At 36.3% G+C, this 18,710-nt stretch overlaps 1 protein-coding gene across 1 annotated transcript in view; it reads left to right on the top strand.

Moving 5' to 3' along the window:
* The window catches only part of IKZF3 (IKAROS family zinc finger 3), a 59,944-nt gene extending 42,169 nt beyond the window's left edge, over window positions 1-17,775 (top strand). Inside the window, exons 7-8 of the mRNA XM_081345663.1 lie at window positions 1,683-1,799; window positions 16,952-17,775. Of these exons, the coding sequence (XP_081201789.1) occupies window positions 1,683-1,799; window positions 16,952-17,661 (827 nt within the window). The 3' untranslated portion in view covers window positions 17,662-17,775. The remainder of the gene's footprint in view (window positions 1-1,682; window positions 1,800-16,951) is intronic.
* Window positions 17,776-18,710: the final 935 nt, after the last annotated feature.

Genomic DNA, 18,710 nt, shown 5'->3' with positions numbered 1-18,710 from the left:
TTTGGAGAGGGAAAAAAAAGAAAGCCCACTTGGAAAAATCACCTTATTGCAAAAATTATATTTATTCAGTCAAGATCAAAATAAGAACATTTCATCTAAAGTGTAGGCAAATTCTAGAATTTAATAAATAGTTTGGGACTGAAGCCAATCTCAAGAGACTGGAAACTTGCTTGGACAACGGCTTTTCAAAATTATGATCAACTCAGATTACGAAATTCTTGCTAATGTCAGTGTACTATATTTCTCAGCTAAAATTATGTCCTGTTTATAAAGTTAATAAAGGAGCAAAACATCAAATGATAGGAGGTAAAAGTATCTGAGAGTGTGGGGGTGGCCTGGCACCTGTTCCCTAGGGTTTCTTAGACAGCCCATCACCACAAGGCCAATCCCCCATTCCACTGGACTGTCAAAATGACCAGTGCCATCAAATTCCTGCAAACACCAATTTATTTATTTATCTATGCAGGAAGTCTAAAATTGACTAAAACACAATTTCAATAGTTTTACTTTTTCATCTGCATATGAAAGTCACTTCTTACATGACTGCAGCCTGCCCCTATGCCTACCAAAGCAAATTGACATGTTTACGCCAATGCTACAAGGTTTCAGTTTTATACATTTTGTATGAAGACATATAACTGAATGAAAAAAATGGTTTTAGTGTTATCCTTGGAGGAGGAGGGGGTTGCCATGTGCTACTGCACTGAAAGGAGTTGGAATATAGCTGCAATGGAAACATTCACTAAGACTCACAAAATATTAAGAAAATGGAAAAATGGGGCAGTTTTATTATGGCAATTATTCCATTTACAAACCTACCTCCTTGGTTTGGTTGTGGAGCGGCTCATTGTAATAAAATGTAATAAGAACATTTCCCAACCAAGAAACCCCCTACATTCTGTTGTTTTGTCCTCATGGTGCTCTAAACCCTAATAAAACAAAATATGATATACTATTTCATTGAAATTAAGAGAATAATGCATTGTAGATAGAAATTAGCATGTGTTATTAACCCAGCCACCATGAAATTTTGTTGTGCGAGTTTATTTTTTGCTTATATTACTGCTATAATCATTATTACCATGATCCCTTGTACATGGAATAGTCTTCGAGCAGTCTATTCTTATTAAGTTTCTACATATAGCCTAGTGATAATATACTGCAATCTTGAATATTACTGTTACTATTATGGTAATAATTGATATTTCATAGGTGGCGATAGTAAGATTTCATCTCAGTGGATCGGCATTTCAAGGGTTTGAATATTCACCATGCGCCCGTGCCTCTTACATCTTCAGGGGCCATTCTATAGGTGTCTTGTTATTGCTCTCAAAAATCAGATGGAAATTTGGGTGGGACAATATCTTCCTCTGTGTTTCATAAATTACCAGGTCTTGTTCATTAACAAGAGGAAGTGTATAATCAAGATGTTAATTCTGTGAGGCTTTGTGAACCTGAGAACTGCAAAATTTGGATGTGTCTTCTGTTTTGCTCCAGCTCTGCTGACCACATTAGTGAAACGGAGGTATGAGAATAAGAGAGGCAGAAGAAAAGAAAAAAAACCCACACAATTAATCCCATGCAGCTCTGCTAAATGAATAGTTGTGGGCGTGTAGGTCTTCCTTTAAAACTTGCTTTTAAGGACTTCATTCTAATTTTTCTGTTTGATTTTCCCAATCTAGAAAGTTCAGAGAGAAGGCACATCAGAAGTGAAATGGGGACTGAGCGGGCCCTTGTCCTGGACCGCTTAGCAAGCAATGTTGCCAAACGAAAACGTTCCATGCCACAGAAATTTATTGGTAAGGATGTTTTTTAATGGACTCTCTTTTGCGTATAGTCATTGAAAGCAGTGGAAATATGACATGGTTCTTCTTCTTACGAACAAATTCATAAACTTGCATTTGTTAGACAACTGTAATATATCAAATAAGGAAGAGCCATTACTGTATTTCCTTCTTCCCTCTTTACAATGACATGAATGGTTTTATATGTATCCCTGGCACATGCAGACCAGCCCCTGAAATATACAGAGCAGAGGTTTCTGGATGATATATGACTCTTTCAGACCACAAAGCATTAGACTGAGAATTGTCACTGATTTCACAGTATGTCAACTAATCAAGGCAGCTGCAATACAAAAGATCCTGGTACCAAAGTATATGCAGCTACTTCAAGGCAAATAGTTCTGTCTCCTTTCTCTTATATTGGGGGGGGGCATTAATTCTTCCTCCATGAAATAGACATTATAATAAATATTTTTAGCAAAATTGGTTTTAGCCGACTGCCTTTCATTGATAAGTATTTGTGAATTTTCAAAAGCTGAGCAATAAATTTTTTGAAATATAGAATAAACTGCCACAAAAGTAAAATGTCTCATTCTTTACCATTGTCAGAGAGCAAGATGAAGCAGTGTTAAAAGTAAAGTTACTGCAGAGATGTTCTGTTTGTTGATTGAGAATCATTTTCTACTATTTACTAATTAGATAAACTGAATATTGATTCAGTAGGGAATTTTTTAAAATAAATATTATGATTGTTAGGTCACATCAGTTGTTTGTACAATTAAAACTTATTGATTAGCATGATTGTTTATAATAAAATAATATCATTGTCATTAATACTGGCTTTTAAAAATATGTTTATTATAATGCAAGATATTTTAGGCATCTGATAATTGTATTGGGAGAATATTAATGGGGGTGTGATTTGTTGAACTATATCTGAAATAATTTGTTGAAAAAGAGAAAAAAGGCAAAAAAAACCCCTTACTGAATATCTATATCTATATCTATATCTATATCTATATCTATATCTATATCTATATCTATATCTATATCTATCTATCTATCTATCTATCTATCTATCTATCTATCTATCTATCTATCTATCTATCTATCTATCTATCTATCTATCTCTATCTCTATCTCTATCTCTATCTCTATCTCTATCTATCTATCTATCTATCTATCTATCTATCTATCTATCTATCTATCTATCTATCTATATCTATATCTATTTTTGTTGTTAGTTGCGAAGTCGTGTCCGACCCATCGCGACCCTATGGACAATGTTCTTCCAGGCCTTCCTGTCCTCTACCATCTTCTGGAGTCCATCTAGGCTCACACATACTGCTTCAGTGACTCCATCCAGCCACCTCATTCTCTGTCGTCCCCTTCTTCTATTGCCCTCAATCTTTCCCAGCATTAGGCTCTTCTCCAGTGAGTCCTTCCTTCTCATTAAGTGGCCAAAGTATTTGAGTTTTAGCTTCAGGATCTGGCCTTCTAAAGAGCAGTCAGGGTTGATCTCCTCTAGCACTGACCGGTTTGATCGCCTTGCAGTCCAAGGGACTCGCAGGAGTCTTCTCCAGCACCATAGTTCAAAGGCCTCAATTCTTTGGCGCTCAGCCTTTCTGATGGTCCAACTTTCACTGCCATACATTGCAACTGGGAAGACCATAGCCTTGACTATACGCACTTTTGTTGGCAGGGTGATGTCTCTGCTTTTTAGTGTGCTGTCTAGATTTGCCATGGCTTTCCTCCCCAGGAGCAAGCGTCTTTTAATTTCTTGGCTACAGTCCCCATCTGCAGTGATCTTGGAGCCCAGGAAAATAAAATCTGTCACTACCTCCATTTCTTCCCCATCTATTTGCCAGGAGTTGAGAGGGCCGGATGCCATGATCTTGGTTTTCTTAATGTTTAGTTTCAACCCAAGTTTTGCACTCTCCTTCTTCACCTGCAACAAGAGGCTCTTTAGTTCTTCTTCACTTTCTGCCATTAGAGTGGTATCATCTGCATATCTTAGGTTGTTGATGTTTCTTCCGGCAATCTTAATTCCAACTTTTGATTCATCTAGCCCTGCCTTTCTCATGATGTGCTCTGCATATAAGTTAAATAGGCAAGGCGACAGTATACAGCCTTGCCGGACTCCTTTCCCAATTTTGAACCAATCAGTGGTTCCGTGTCCAGTTCTCACTGTTGCTTCTTGACCCGCATATAGATTTCTCAAGAGACAAATAAGATGGTCTGGTATGCCCATCTCTTTAAGGACTTGCCAGAGTTTGTTATGATCCACACAATCAAAGGCTTTAGCATAGTCAATGAAGCAGAAGTAGATGTTTTTCTGGAACTCTCTAGCTTTCTCCATGATCCAGCGTATGTTAGCAATTTGATCTCTAGTTCCTCTGCCTCTTCGAAATCCTGCCTGTACTTCTGGTAGTTCTCGATCCACATACTGCTGGAGTCTAGCTTGTAGAATTTTAAGCATAACTTTACTAGCATGAGAAATGAGTGCAATGGTGCGATAGTTTGAACATTCTTTGGCACTGCCTTTCTTTGGAATTGGAATGTAAACTGATCTTTTCCAATCCTGTGGCCACTGTTGAGTTTTCCAAATTTGCTGGCAAATTGAGTGTAGCACTTTTACTGCATCGTCTTTTAAGATTTTGAATAGCTCAGCTGGAATACTGTCACCTCCACTAGCTTTGTTGTTGCTCAGCTTTTCTAAGGCCCACTTCACTTCACATTCTAGGATGTCTGGCTCGAGGTCAGTGACCACCTCATTGTGATTATCAGGGACGTTAAGCTCATTCTTGTATAGTTCTTCTGTGTAATTTTGCCACCTCTTCTTAATCTCTTCTGCCTCTGTTAGGTCCCTGCCATTTTGGTCCTTTATCATGCCCATTTTTGCATGAAACGTTCCTTTCATCTCTCCAATTTTCTTGAAAAGATCTCTGGTCCTCCCTATTCTATTGTTTTCTTCTATTTCTTTGCATTGTTCATTTAAGAAGGCATTCTTATCTCTTCTAGCTATTCTTTGGAATTCTGCATTTAATTGGGCGTATCTTTCTTTTTCTCCCTTGCCTTTCGCTTCCCTCCTTTCCTCAGCTATTTGCAAAGCTTCCTCAGACAGCCATTTTGCTTTCTTGCATTTCTTTTTCTTTGGGATGGTTTTGGTTGCTACCTGTTGTACAATGTCGCGAACCTCTGTCCATAGTTCTTCAGGCACTCTGTCTATCAGATCTAATTCCTTAAATCTATTTGTCACCTCTACTGTATATTCAACAGGGATATGATTTAATTCATACCTGACTGGCCTAGCGCTTTTCCCTACTTTCTTTAATTTAAGCCTAAACTTTGCAACAAGAAGCTCATGGTCTGAGCCACAGTCAGCTCCTGGTCTTGTTTTTACTGACTGTATAGAGCTTCTCCATCTTTGGCTGCAGAGCATATAGTCAATCTGATTTCTGTGTTGACCGTCTGGTGATGTCCATGTGTAAAGCCGTCTCTTGGGTTGTTGGAAAAGAGTGTTTGCTATGACCATCGTATTCTCTTGACAAAATTCTATCAGCCTGTGCCCTGCTTCATTTTGTACTCCAAGGCCAAACTTGCCTGTTATTCCCGTTATCTTTTGGCTTCCTACTTTAGCATTCCAATCCCCCATGATGATAAGGACATCATTTTTGGGTGTTAGTTCTATAAGGTGCTGTAGGGCTTCATAGAACCGGTCAATTTCATCCTCTTCAGCACTGGTGGTTGGGGCATAGACTTGGACTACTGTGATATTGAATGGTTTGCCTTGGATTCGAACTGAGATCATTCTGTCATTTTGAGGATTGTATCCCAGTACTGCTTTTCCTATTTTTTTATTGACTATGAAGGCTACTCCATTTCTTCTGAGGGATTCTTGCCCGCAGTAGTATACCTGATGGTCATCTGAATTAAATTCACCCATTCCTGTCCATTTTAGTTCGCTGATACCTAAGATGTCAATGTTTAGTCTTGTCATCTCTTGTTTGACCACGTCCAGCTTTCCTTGATTCATGGATCTTACATTCCAGGTTCCTATGGAGAAAAAATCTTTACAGCATCGGACTTTCCTTTCACCACCAGACATATCCACAGCTGAGCGTCCTTTCGGCTTTGGCCCAGTCGCTTCATTCTTTCTGGCGCTACTAGTACTAGTCCTCTGCTCTTCCCCAGTAGCATATTGGACGCCTTCCGACCTGAGGGGCTCATCTTCCAGCATCATATCGTTTTGCCTTTTAGTACTGTCCATAGGGTTTTCATGGCAAAGATACTGGAGTGGTTTGCCATTTCCTTCTCCAGTGGATCACGTTTTGTCAGAACTCTCTGCTATGACCTTTCCGTCTTGGGTGGCCCTGCACGGCATAGCTCATAGCTTCATTGAATTACGCAAGCCCCTTCGCCACGACAAGGCAGTAATCCATGAAGGGGATCTATATCTATATCTATATCTATATCTATATCTATATCTATATCTATATCTATATCTATATCTATATCTATATCTATATCTATATCTATATCTATATCTATATCTATATCTATATCTATATCTATCTATATATATATATATATATATATCTTTTTAATTTCTAGGATTTGTAATATTTCCTAAGAACTTTATAATATCAAATACGAAATAAATTGAATATACAATTCATACTAACCAGAGTGTAAGAGAGAAAAAAATATTTTTAATTATACAGGCCATTTCAAATCAAATATATTTCTCAAATGGAAAAAATGGTGGTTACTTGACTTCTCAGCTTTTTACCCAACTTGATAGGAGCCTATTAAATATTCTCAGTGTGGATTTTAGTACAGTGTTAAAGGCTTTGGCCATTTGTTTGGGTAGTTTTTGGTAGCAACTTCATTTAACTTTTGAAGATTCATAAAAACCCACTAAATCACAGGCATACCTCTTCCAGAGTTTGATCTAAATGACATAATATAAATCTTTGCACACTAGCCCTTAGAACTAGATGAATTTTTCTATCTTTAACCTCTGATTTTGTGTATCATTCTATTTCCATTCAGAATAGAAGGAAACATTGTTTCTTAAGATACATATATGTCCAAACCTTTTCTTCCCTGCTCCCCACGCCCAAATTAAGCCCACCACAATTATATAAAGAGCTCTATAATACTATATATTTATCTAAAGATCTTACAACTATAATTCCTTTTTACTGTTTCTGTCTTTGTCATTGAACTAAAAAAAAAGTTGATCTAATATTTTTCCTCTGACTTCGCAAAAATGAAGGGGGAACAATTGTTCACCTTAACCGCAAAGACCTCCCTCCGTTATTTACATCAAAAGCTATGCAAAACTGTTTGGTGGTGCCATATATTAAACTTCAGATATGGTTCTGTGTAAGAATGTGTTGATCAGAGTGTATTTGCAGTGACACAGATTTTCTGCTGTGCAAGCTTCATTGCAAATATTGGAGATGAATCCAAAATGTGATAGTTGCAAAAAAGCAGATTATTTTTGTTGTGCTTGGAGAACTGAGGAGATTCAAAGTTTGACTCAACATTACAGATTTTAATGTTCTATACGTAATCAATAACTCTTCCTCCAGCAGAGGTCAATAAATCAAAGCATTTGGAGGTACAAACCCTTGATCTGCTATGAGCTTCCTGCTGTGAAAATAAAATACAGAGAACCACCCTAATCTTGAAGAATGATAAGTACAGAGGGATGGGTGCAGGAATGCTGTATTTTAAATCAGTGATAATGTGTGTTTTACTGTGGCAGGTTACAAGTACAGAGCCTATAAGGTACTAAAGATGATCCTTGATTTCCAACAGTTCGTTTAGTGAGTGTTCAATGTTAAAATGGCACGGAAAACAGTGACGTATGATCGTTTTTCAGTTTGGATCTTTGCAGCGTGCCCATGATCATGTGATCAAAATTCTGATGCTTGGCAACTAGTTCATGTTTATGACCATTGCTGTGTCCCAAGGTCATGTGATCACCTTTTGCAACCTTCTGACAAGTGAAGGCAATGTGGAAGCCAGATTCACTTAACAGCTGTGTTGCTTACTTATCAGCTGCAGTGATTCACTTTACAAGTGAGACAAGAAATGTTGCAAAATGGGGCAAAAAATGGCAAAACTCGCTTAACAAATATCTCACCACCATAAATTTTGAGCAGTAAGTTGAGATCTACCTGTATTGTGTACCTCTCTAGCTGGCCTGCTGTCACCTGAATGCTGAAGCAACATGATTCCTAGCTTTTTATTGAATGCATTTTAATGTACATCTGATTGCATTATTTTTCTTTTATTGCATCATTTTCTTTTATATTATGTGCAAAATTATCATGCTGTTCAGATCCAATTGATAAAGAAGAACATATAGTGGCCTAGACATTGTTAGTCATCTTGTCTATTGAGCAGAAATGCCAAAAATCTGGTGATAAGGGACGCGGTGGCTCAGTGGGTTAGGATGCTGAGCTTGTCGATCAGAAGGTCGGTAGTTTGGCGGGTCGAATCCCGAGTGCCGCGTAACAGAGTGAGTGCCTGTTACTCGTCCCAGCTTCTGCCAACCTAGCAGTTCAAAAGCATGTAAAAATGCAAGTAGAAAAATAGGGACCACTACGGTGGGAAGGTAACAGCGTTCTGTGCGCCTTTGGCGTCTAGTCATGCCAGCCACATGACCACGGAGATGTCCTCAGACAAGCGCTGGCTCTTCGGCTTTGAAACAGAGATGAGCACCAGCCCCTAGAGTTGGAAACGACTAGCACACATATGTGTGGGAACCTTTACCTTTACCTTAATCTGGTGATCTAAGTAACTTCTATGAAAGGAAGATCATTTTAAACCTGTTCTCTATTTTTCCCACTGCACCTATCAGCATATGCTGGTATTTACAAACATCAAACTTTTGATTCACAGTCAGTATAAAAACAAGATAAGATATCTGTAAAGACTACAAAGCCAACTTCCTTCTTGATATAATTATGCTAGAGAGTTTTTATAAAATAAGATAAAGACTAATATAAATTAATATAAAGTGAGAAAAAGAAAAGAAGAAAACAAATCAAAGACAAAACTAAAAATAAAAGAAAACAAAGAGAAAAATAGAAAAGTATGAAGATAAACCATACAAAAAGTAGCTTCTGATTTTCTTCACAGCAGTTATAAGTATAACAGTATGAATTTTCCTCTTACTTTATGATTACAACATAGCTGTCTTCTTTCTATGATTTATTCTGTCTAATCATCAAAATCATAAATCACAAGTTTTTTTCTCTTTCATACAAGGAAGTCTGTAAGGGGTTTCCAGTTAGCAATAAACAAATATTGTCTTTTCTCTGATCAAATAAATGAATTTGTTCATCTCAGCTACTTCCATCATCTTCTCCATCCATTCGTCCATTGTGGCTGATGTCAAATCTTTTTATTTATGTGCATACAATACTGTAATCTTGCTGCAATTCTAACGTACCAAAACAAAGTTCCATGACTTTTTTCCCCAAGCGTTTCTCCATTAATCCTGAAAGAAGAACCTCTGGTCTCAATTGTACATTAATGTTTAAAATCCTGTGAATTAATATGTATATCTGAATCCAGAATTTTTGTAGCTTTTTTTTACAGGTCCATCAAAATGTAAAATATCTGTTCTTGTTGTTTATATTTCCAGCATAGATTTGGAATGCCTTTAAACATTCTAGACAATTTCTCTGGTGATATATACTAATGGTACATCATTTTATAAAAATTCTCTTTAAGATTAATGTTAATTTCAGTCCTTTCATCCATATATTTTCCATTGTTACAGCTGCATATTATAACCAAAAAATTAAGGCTACTTTATCATGCATTTGTTCATCTGTTTTCTTCTGTTTCAAGTTTCAATAAAAATGTTATACATTTTAGCAATTACATGTACTTAATTCTATTTCAAAGTCAGTCTTACAATCTTCAAAATCCCAAACTCTTTTATTTACTTTAAATCTTTTTAATAATTGCAAATAAGGAAACTATTGAAAACTATATCCCTCTGCCACCAGTTCTTTTCTTGATTTTATATTATATTTCTCTTGTCCAGATTCTGGTATCTTGTGATAAGTTAGCCATTTGCATTTGCCTATTATCTCTTTATAAAATGCCTCTTGTGCTGACAGTCACAAAGGTGTTTTCAGGCACAACCTGAATGTCCATATTCCATATTCTTAATATTGTGCATCCAATATAATAGTTTTTAAAATCCCTATTAACCTTGACTTTATTGTGTCACAAATATCCATGCCACTCACATCTTAGGTCGTATACTTCTGTTTCTCATCCAGACCAAAAGCGAGCTATGAAATACAATCTCAAATCAGGTCTGCCAATCCTCTTCTCTCCTTTGCATCTTATAATACTTTATACTGTATGTAACTTATTTTTTTTCTCCATGCACAAATTTAGACATATCCTTCTGACACTGTTTAAATGGTGCATGAGTTATCAAAACAGGTACTGTGTGAAATGAAAACATCATTCTAAGCAAAACATTCATTGTTATCATAGAATTTTTTTCCAGCAACAATTTTAGCTTCCCACATCTTAATGTATCATTTAATTTCATTCCATGTCTTAACATAACTATTTTGAAATAACATGCAATCATATTTGACCTAATGACATCCAGATATTTTACCTTCTTAAAAGCTGCTAGTGCACCAAATAATTTTAATTTGTCCATTAATATTTCAGTTCTCTTTAGAGGATCTTCCAGAACCAACACCAAATTATGTACAAAAGCCCTTAACTTTTAAATCTCTTTTCAAATCTTCATTTGAATAAATAAGAGAAGAGACAGTGGGAATCCTTGTCTTGTTCTTTTTTGTATTTCACATGGTTTTGTTAGTTCCATTGTTTTCATTAACAATTATTCATGCTTATGTCATGTATAAATGCATATCTTTCAAAACCTTGAACAAAGAGGCCCAATTCAAATTGTCAAAAGTCTTCTCTAGATCTTAAGAAAATCAGTGTGGCTTGTTTTTCATTATGTTGCTCTAAATATTCCAAAATATCCAACAAATTTGTAACATTGTCCTTTAACTGTCCTTTATGTAAAAATCTACATTGGTGTTATATTGGTCCTTTTCCAAGTCTCCAGGATTTTCCCTCCCAGTAAGATAAAATTCATTGTGTTTTGTAAAGGTTGTCAAAGTTCATCCTCAAAACATAAGAACCTGGCAATCCATTTGGTCCAAGCACCTTTCCTGGTTTAATTTTTTTTATATCTTCAGCAACTTCAGCAACTCTTATTGTTATAGGTCCATTCATAATATAGTTTTTGCTCCTCTGCAACCCTTGATAAACTTTATTTCTTTAGATATTCATCTATTTTCTTTAGTAAGATATCATCTCCTTTATATAAATTGGAATACTATTTATGGGATGTTTTTTGTATGGATGCATTGTCCATTAGAACTGTATCTCTTTCTTATCATTTCATTCATTCATTCACTCATTCAGTTTCTAACTCAACCAAGTGACTCTAGGTTATTTTCTTCTTATTTTTATATTTTACATGCTAGTCATTTTCCTGGTTTACTTGTTTCCCCTCCCTCCCCCTCTTTGTTTCATCCAAAATAGCTTATGTTTTCTCTTGGCTCTTCTTTTTAAGTTCACTATTATGTTGTATTAAATAATATATAATAAAAATTTTACCAACATGTCAAACTATTCTTAAATTAGTGCCTTTACCTACATTATTTTCAAAAACTTATTTTAATTTCTTTTTACAATCCTTTGCTACTGCTTCTTTCTGTAGCAACATTTCATTTAGTCTCCATCTAAAATAATTTGGTTTTCTTTTATAAACCAAACTCACAAGATTATAATCCTAAAAAATGTTTGATAATATCTATATGGTATAAACCTCAGTAGCCAAGTTCTTTGAAATCTAAATCAGGTCCAGACTTGAAATGGATCCTTTGAATTACTGTTTTTCTACCTCCATATATCAGCTAGCCCCCCCCCCAAGCTGTCCATCAAATCGAAGAAATCTTTGAAAAGTTCCACATAGGATTGATTATGTGCCACCAAGTTGGTATCAGGTTCTTGGTTTTCTCCAAGACTATCTGTCTCTATTTTGATCTTTCAAGTCTTCTGTCAGTGCATCCATTGCTCCTGTAATAATAATAATAATAATAATAATAATAATAATAATAATAATAATAATAATAATAATAATAATAATAATAATAATAAGAAGAAGAAGAAGAAGAAGAAGAAGAAGAAGAAGAAGAAAAAGAAGAAGAAGAAGAAGTTGGAAGGGACCTTGGAGGTCATCTAGTCCAACCCCCTGCTCAGGCAGGAAACCCTATACCATTTCAGACAAATGGCTGTCCAGTCTCTTCCTAAAATCTTCCAGTGTTGGAGCATTCACCACTTCTGGAGGCAGGTTGTTCCACTGGTTAGTTGTTCTAACTGTCAGGAAGTTTCTCCTTAGTTCTAGGTTGCTTCTCTCCTTGACTAGTTTCCACCTGTTGCTTCTTGTCCTGCCTTCAGGTGCTTTGGAGAATAGCTTGGCTCCCTCTTCTTTGTGGTGGCCCCTGAGATATTGGATCACTGCTATCATGTCACCCCTCACCCTTCTCTTCGTTAAACTACACATACCCAATTCCAGCAACCGTTCCCTATATGTTTTAGCCTCCAGTCCCCCAATCATCTTTGTTGCTCTTCTCTGTACTCTTTCTAGAGTCTTGACATCTTTTTTACATCGTGGTGACCAAAATTGAGTCAATCCATCCTGCTACTTGTACTCATCTTCTCTTTCATTTCCTTCTCTTTCTTTCCACCTTTCCTAGCACAATAGACTTCTCCAGAGATCTATAATGTTTCCAAAGTATGCTTGTTTGAGATTGGTAAATTGTGCTTTGCATAAGAACTCTGAGTTGATTTGTTCAGTGCCTGCCTTTTTGTTTGTTTTGTTTTTTTGGCTATCCATGGTATTGTCAGGAATCTTGTCCAATACCATAGTTCAAAAGTATCAGTACTTTTTCTATTCTGTTTCTTTAACGTCCAACCTTTACTTCCCTAGAATGTCACAGGAAAAACAATTTCCTGCTTCATTCTAATCTCTGTAATCATTATTTTTTTTCTAAGAACTTAACTGTTCTGCTGATTCCATCTTCAGAAGTTAAAGCTGCAGTTTCACTCTCATTCGACTCCACTCTTTATCTGTTATTCTCCTTCCCACTTGGGTGCCTAGACCTGTTGCTGTTTAATGGGAGTGCAATATTCATTTTTGTACTACTATTTTGCAACTTCTGTTATTTGGGACTTGTATCTTTTTTTGGGGGGGGGCTTTTCTTTGTGCTGGTCATATGTGTGTCACGCAATTTTCTGTAATAATTTGCTAAATGTACAAGCTGATTCTTTTGGAAAACAGTCAGACCATCAGGTAATATGAAACACACAAACTAATACCTGCATTGGGAAAGATACTAGAAGAGATTATAAAGACGTATGTTTTGGAAGATATAGAAACAATGCTGTGATTATTAGGACTCAGAATTGGTTGTCAAGAACAAATATCAGTCTGTCCCTTTTTCATGACAGAGTAATCCCTTAGCTTGGTAGAAAATGGAATATTAAAGGGAAAACTGATACTGTTAGGTGATACAGACATTGAGCACCGTCTTTAGCAAAAGCAAAACCTCTCATTACATTCTTGCACCCAAGATGGATAAGTGTGAGCTAGAGATTCTGCAGTTCTGCAGTGCAGAGGATTTAGATGAAAGGCTCACACAAAGAATACTAAATGATTATTCATTGGAAGAAACATACTGAGTGAGCTCTGACCTTGGCCACCTGCTATTAAATATTATTATAAATGACCTGTTGGATGGAATGGAAACTTTTTAAATTGGTAGATGCCAATAAGTGGTGATTGGCTAAAAAAATTAGAGAAAAAGAGCCCCACAAATTAAATAACACTGACAGACTTGAACATTTAGTTGTATCTAACAGATGATGCATCAGAGAAAACATCAAATATATAGATCCATGATTGGGGAAATCAGACTTGACCACCATGCCTCTGAGAATGATTTAGAGTTTTTAGTACACTACCAGCTGAACATGAGCAAAAATTATGATGAAACACATAATTAGACTAATGCTGTTTTGGATTGCATTAACAAAGGCATTACACCTATGTGATGGGAAATAATGTACACTTATTAGCTTGGAGTTCTGCTCCAATTCTGGGCATCAGGCATTAAACTGGATAAAGAGAAACAAAAGTGAGTTCAGAAGGCAGTTTCAAATAAATTGATTAAAGACAATGGATTAGACAGCTTTATAAGAGACTGGAGCTGTTTGTGGACTTTCTATAAATTAAACAATTAACAGAGGGATTTGAAGATTATGTAATGATTGGGTTAATCTATTGACTGTTCTTTTATATATATAAACACAACAAAAACAATATATATATTGATTAGATGCTGAGAGATTGCCTCCTCTGAAATATTTGTTCATATATTTTTCTTGTTAAAAAAAACACGAGAAACCTTATAATTATTTCTAGAGCCATCATGTAAGGGGAGAAAAATTTATAAGATTTTTTTAATATTATTTTCTTTCCAGCATCCAGCTAGGGTGGATTTTTTTGTATGTTCAATGTTAGATCTATTTGATGTTGATAAACATCATCATCATTTTAGCCATTGTCTATATATATATTAAAAAAAGACACCTGCCCAGAAAGCAAGAGACTGTGAGCTCAAGTTCTGTCTTCACCATGAAAACCAGCTGAGTGACTTTGGGCTAGTCATTCTATCTCTGCCCAACTCATCTCACAGGATTGTTGCACTGGGTAAAATAGGAGGAGGAAAATATGTTAAATATGTTTGCTGCCTTGAGTTATTTGTGAAAATAAGAAATGTGGGATATGAATTGTTGTTAACTGCGAAGTCGTGTCCGACCCATCGCGACCCTATGGACAACGTTCCTCCAGGCCTTCCTGCCCTCTACCATCTTCTGGAGTCCATTTAAGCTCATATGAATAAATAAACTCTTTTCCTGGTATAGCCTGGCAAAATAGCAGAATAGATTATCTTAAAATCAGGATAGTGTTTTTTATTATGTCTATGCCTTTTATGCTACATCTCTTGAGATTAATGAAGTATCTTTGAAACTTTTGGGTGATGCCTGTTCCTGGGGCAAGTAAGCAAGGTCCAGTTATTTCTGCTGTGTCTTATTTGAGTGCAGTGGCATCCCCATTAAATGCATTTTTCCCTCCTCCGCAATCTTTTCCACCGTCATCCCACCCAACATTTTTTCCACAGTGATCATTAGAGTAACTCTAGATATTTCTGTTATAGTCTCTAACATAATTCTTTTCATTCTGTTCTAAGCGGTATTCATGTTCTTTTCCCTTGTTAACTTATGTTCATTCTGCTGAGAATTTAATCTATCTTCTTCTCTTTTTTTTCCTTACATAATTTGCATTTTCTTTTCCCTCAGGTTTTTACTTCAGCTCTAAGATTTTTTACTTCTTTCTTTCCTATGTCTTTTTTTTTTTAAAGAACCATTTATGAACTAACAAAAAATGGTCTGTTCCTCGTTTGGAGCCTTTCATTATTCTTGTATCTTTCACTAATTTTCTCAATTTCTCATTATATAGAGTTAAATAAATTATGATTTTAGGCTAATATTATTTTTTTGACATAAGTATGTATGAATAAATTTATGCTTAATTATGTATTAGAAACAAACAGAACTTCTAAGCAAATTTTAATCATTGTTCTCATTCATCCCAATCCTTTTTCTGTATTCTTTTATCATCTTCTTTTCACCCATTCAATCATATCACCTCAGAGAATAATATTTTCCTCTGAATCACATTTATTTTAAAGGTTGCACAGTTCTCCCTAAAACTCCTCTGTAGTTTTTCGGTTATCACCATTCAGTGGAGCATAAGATGCAATTAACACCAATCTATAAATTCCTGTTCTCATACATACTCATAGCAACTTAAATGACTCTAGTTCAGACATTTCTGCAGCCTTTTTATTCATAATTACATATATATCTTTACTTCCCTGCAAGTATTTACCAATTCAACTCAGACTACTTTTATATTATATATAAAACATTATATCATTTGTCTTATTTTCATAAAAACACAATTTATTTTTCATTTTTCATTTCATTTTCATTTGGAATTTTCCATATACCATGTTCATCACAGATGGCCCCATAAAAATTGACCTCCACTGCCCAACATGGCTTTGGTCATTCAATGATTTTGCATAGTACATTTTTGATAAGGACAGGATAGACTATAGCAGCAGCCTTAGTACCATATGGGGCATTTCCTTCTAATGGTAAAGATAAGAATGGTACATTCAGGCACACATTGGCCAATATTCAACAAGTGCAAACAATTCTCAGTTTTACCACAGAAATGATCACTCAGTTCCAAGCAACTTAGTATATCAGCATCCTTTTGCTCATATCTCAGCAACTTGGAGGGATGGCAAATGTATTGACATATATTCAGGATGCCCCTTGAGAACCTAGCTTAAGAATATTATTTGATTCATGTTTTCTAGAATAGGTATTATGAGTCATAATGAAATGTCATGTTGCGGGGATTTTTTAAAATTCCTTTGAACTATCAGATGGGTCTTGAGATTGGCAATAAGCTGTCAGCACTCTCAAGCACATTATTAAAGAAACGTGAGCGTATGGTTTCACTCCTATCCACCAAATACTGGAGGTCCTTGACTCATAGTTCTGCCAGTGATAAATATCTCAAGGTTTTTTTCTAGTTTCTATTGTGTAGCTTACAAAGTTTTAATATGAAAGTATTGTCTGCTGCAGGTTAAAAAGTTGGCTGTGTCAGCAGTTTTGATGAAACTGTTAACTCTGATTCCATGATTTTATTTCTGAAATACAGGTTTCTATATTGTACAGCATTTACCTGCCAAAGAATTTTTCCTTTTTTGTATTACTTTAAAGGTAATTTTCCAGTACTTGAACCAAGCTAGAAAATATGGAGAAAGTATTTGTTTATTAAATGTACATGCTGCACATCTGAGATTCAAAGATGTGGCCTCCTTCATCCATCGCAAATATTGCTGTTTTTGAAACCTTTTTTCTAACTCCTCAAGTATTATTTTCTTTCATAGGAGAAAAACATCCCAACTTTGAAATGAATTACAGCCATGGCTTTTTATATGAAAAGGAGAGAGAGGCTATGCTGCCAGGATGCATGGCAGAGCAAGCCTTCAACAATGCCATTGGCTATCTTGGTGCAGAACCAGTGCGCCCACTTGTGCAGACCTCAGCTGCTCCAACTTCAGAGATGGTGCCTGTTATCAGCAGCCTGTACCCCCTTACATTCACTCACACTGAAATGCCTAATAATAACCCACAAAAAATGGAAAAAAGTGACACCCAACCAAGGGACAAGATACCTACTGAACAAGGCCTTTCTCCAAGTAATAGTGGTCAACATTCTGCAGATTCAGATAACAATCAAGAAGAGAACCAGAATCATGCCTACCTTCAAAATCAAATGGTTCCTCCTCCTTTGCAGGCCAGGAATGGACTCCTGACTTTCAAGGAACTTCCTAGAGCATATGACATGTTCAGACAACCAACCATTTGTCCTTGTGATGTCTTGAAAGTCTTCAACAAAGAAGGTGAACCCGTTGGATTCTATCGATGTGATCATTGTCGTGTTCTTTTCTTGGATTATGTTATGTTCACTATCCATATGGGATGTCATGGTTTCCGTGACCCTTTCGAATGTAACATGTGTGGGCACAGGAGCCATGACAAATATGAGTTCTCCTCTCACATAATTCGGGGTGAACACAGAATAGGGCTGATATGAAAGCAAAATTACTCCGTTATTTTCTGAGAGACTCAATGTGCATCTGTACTGCAAAATCAGCCAGATTTTGAAGTATAGTTAAATACTGAGTTTTCTCAAAAAACAAAACACATCTGATCATGATGTATGAATGGGTATTTTTATGAAGTTCACTTATAGAACTAAAGTGTTCATCATTCTTTGACCAGAACTAGGAAGGTTAAACAGATTATAATTACTTATATAGAAGCATAATAAGATCTTTTTAAAAACAAGGATCTCCTTAAATTCTAAACTTTTAGAAAAACTGGTTCATTTTTCAGTGATTCTCTGCTTTTCAACATTTTAATAGCAATGTATTAACATTTGGTCTAGTCATCTTTTGTCTAGTTAAACAAGTCTTGCGGCAAAGAGTTTATTGTATTATAGTGTTGCCTAAACTCCAGCAAACATTACTGCATAATTTTGCTGCATGTTTTTTTAAGGAAAACGAAGATTTCTTCCATTTGTTGTTAGCTGCGAAGTCGTGTCCGACCCATCGCGACCCTATGGACAACATTCCTCCAGGCCTTCCTGTCCTCTACCATCTTCTGGAGTCCATTTAAGCTCACGCCTACTACTTCAGTGACTCCATCCAGCCACCTCATTCTCTGTCGTCCCCTTCTTCTATTGCCCTCGATCTTTCCCAGCATTAGGCTCTTCTCCAGTGAGTCCTTCCTTCTCATTAGGTGGCCAAAGTACTTGAGTTTTAGCTTCAGGATCTGGCCTTCTAAAGAGCAGTCAGGATTGATCTCCTCTAGGACTGACCAGTTTGATCGCCTTGCGGTCCAAGGGACTCGCAGGAGTCTTCTCCAGCACCAGAGTTCAAAGGCCTCAATTCTTTGGCGCTCAGCCTTTCTTATGGTCCAACTTTCACTGCCATACATTGCAACTGGGAAGACCATAGCCTTGACTATACGCACTTTTGTTGACAGGGTGATGTCTCTGCTTTTTAGTGTGCTGTCTAGATTTGCCATGGCTTTCCTCCCCAGGAGCAAGCGTCTTTTAATTTCTTGGCTACAGTCCCCATC

Source organism: Vipera berus (assembly GCF_964194415.1).
Source record: "Vipera berus genome assembly, chromosome: Z".
NCBI lineage: Eukaryota > Metazoa > Chordata > Lepidosauria > Squamata > Viperidae > Vipera > Vipera berus.
Note: the sequence above shows the minus strand (reverse complement) of the source record. Positions and strands in the feature narration are given on the sequence as shown.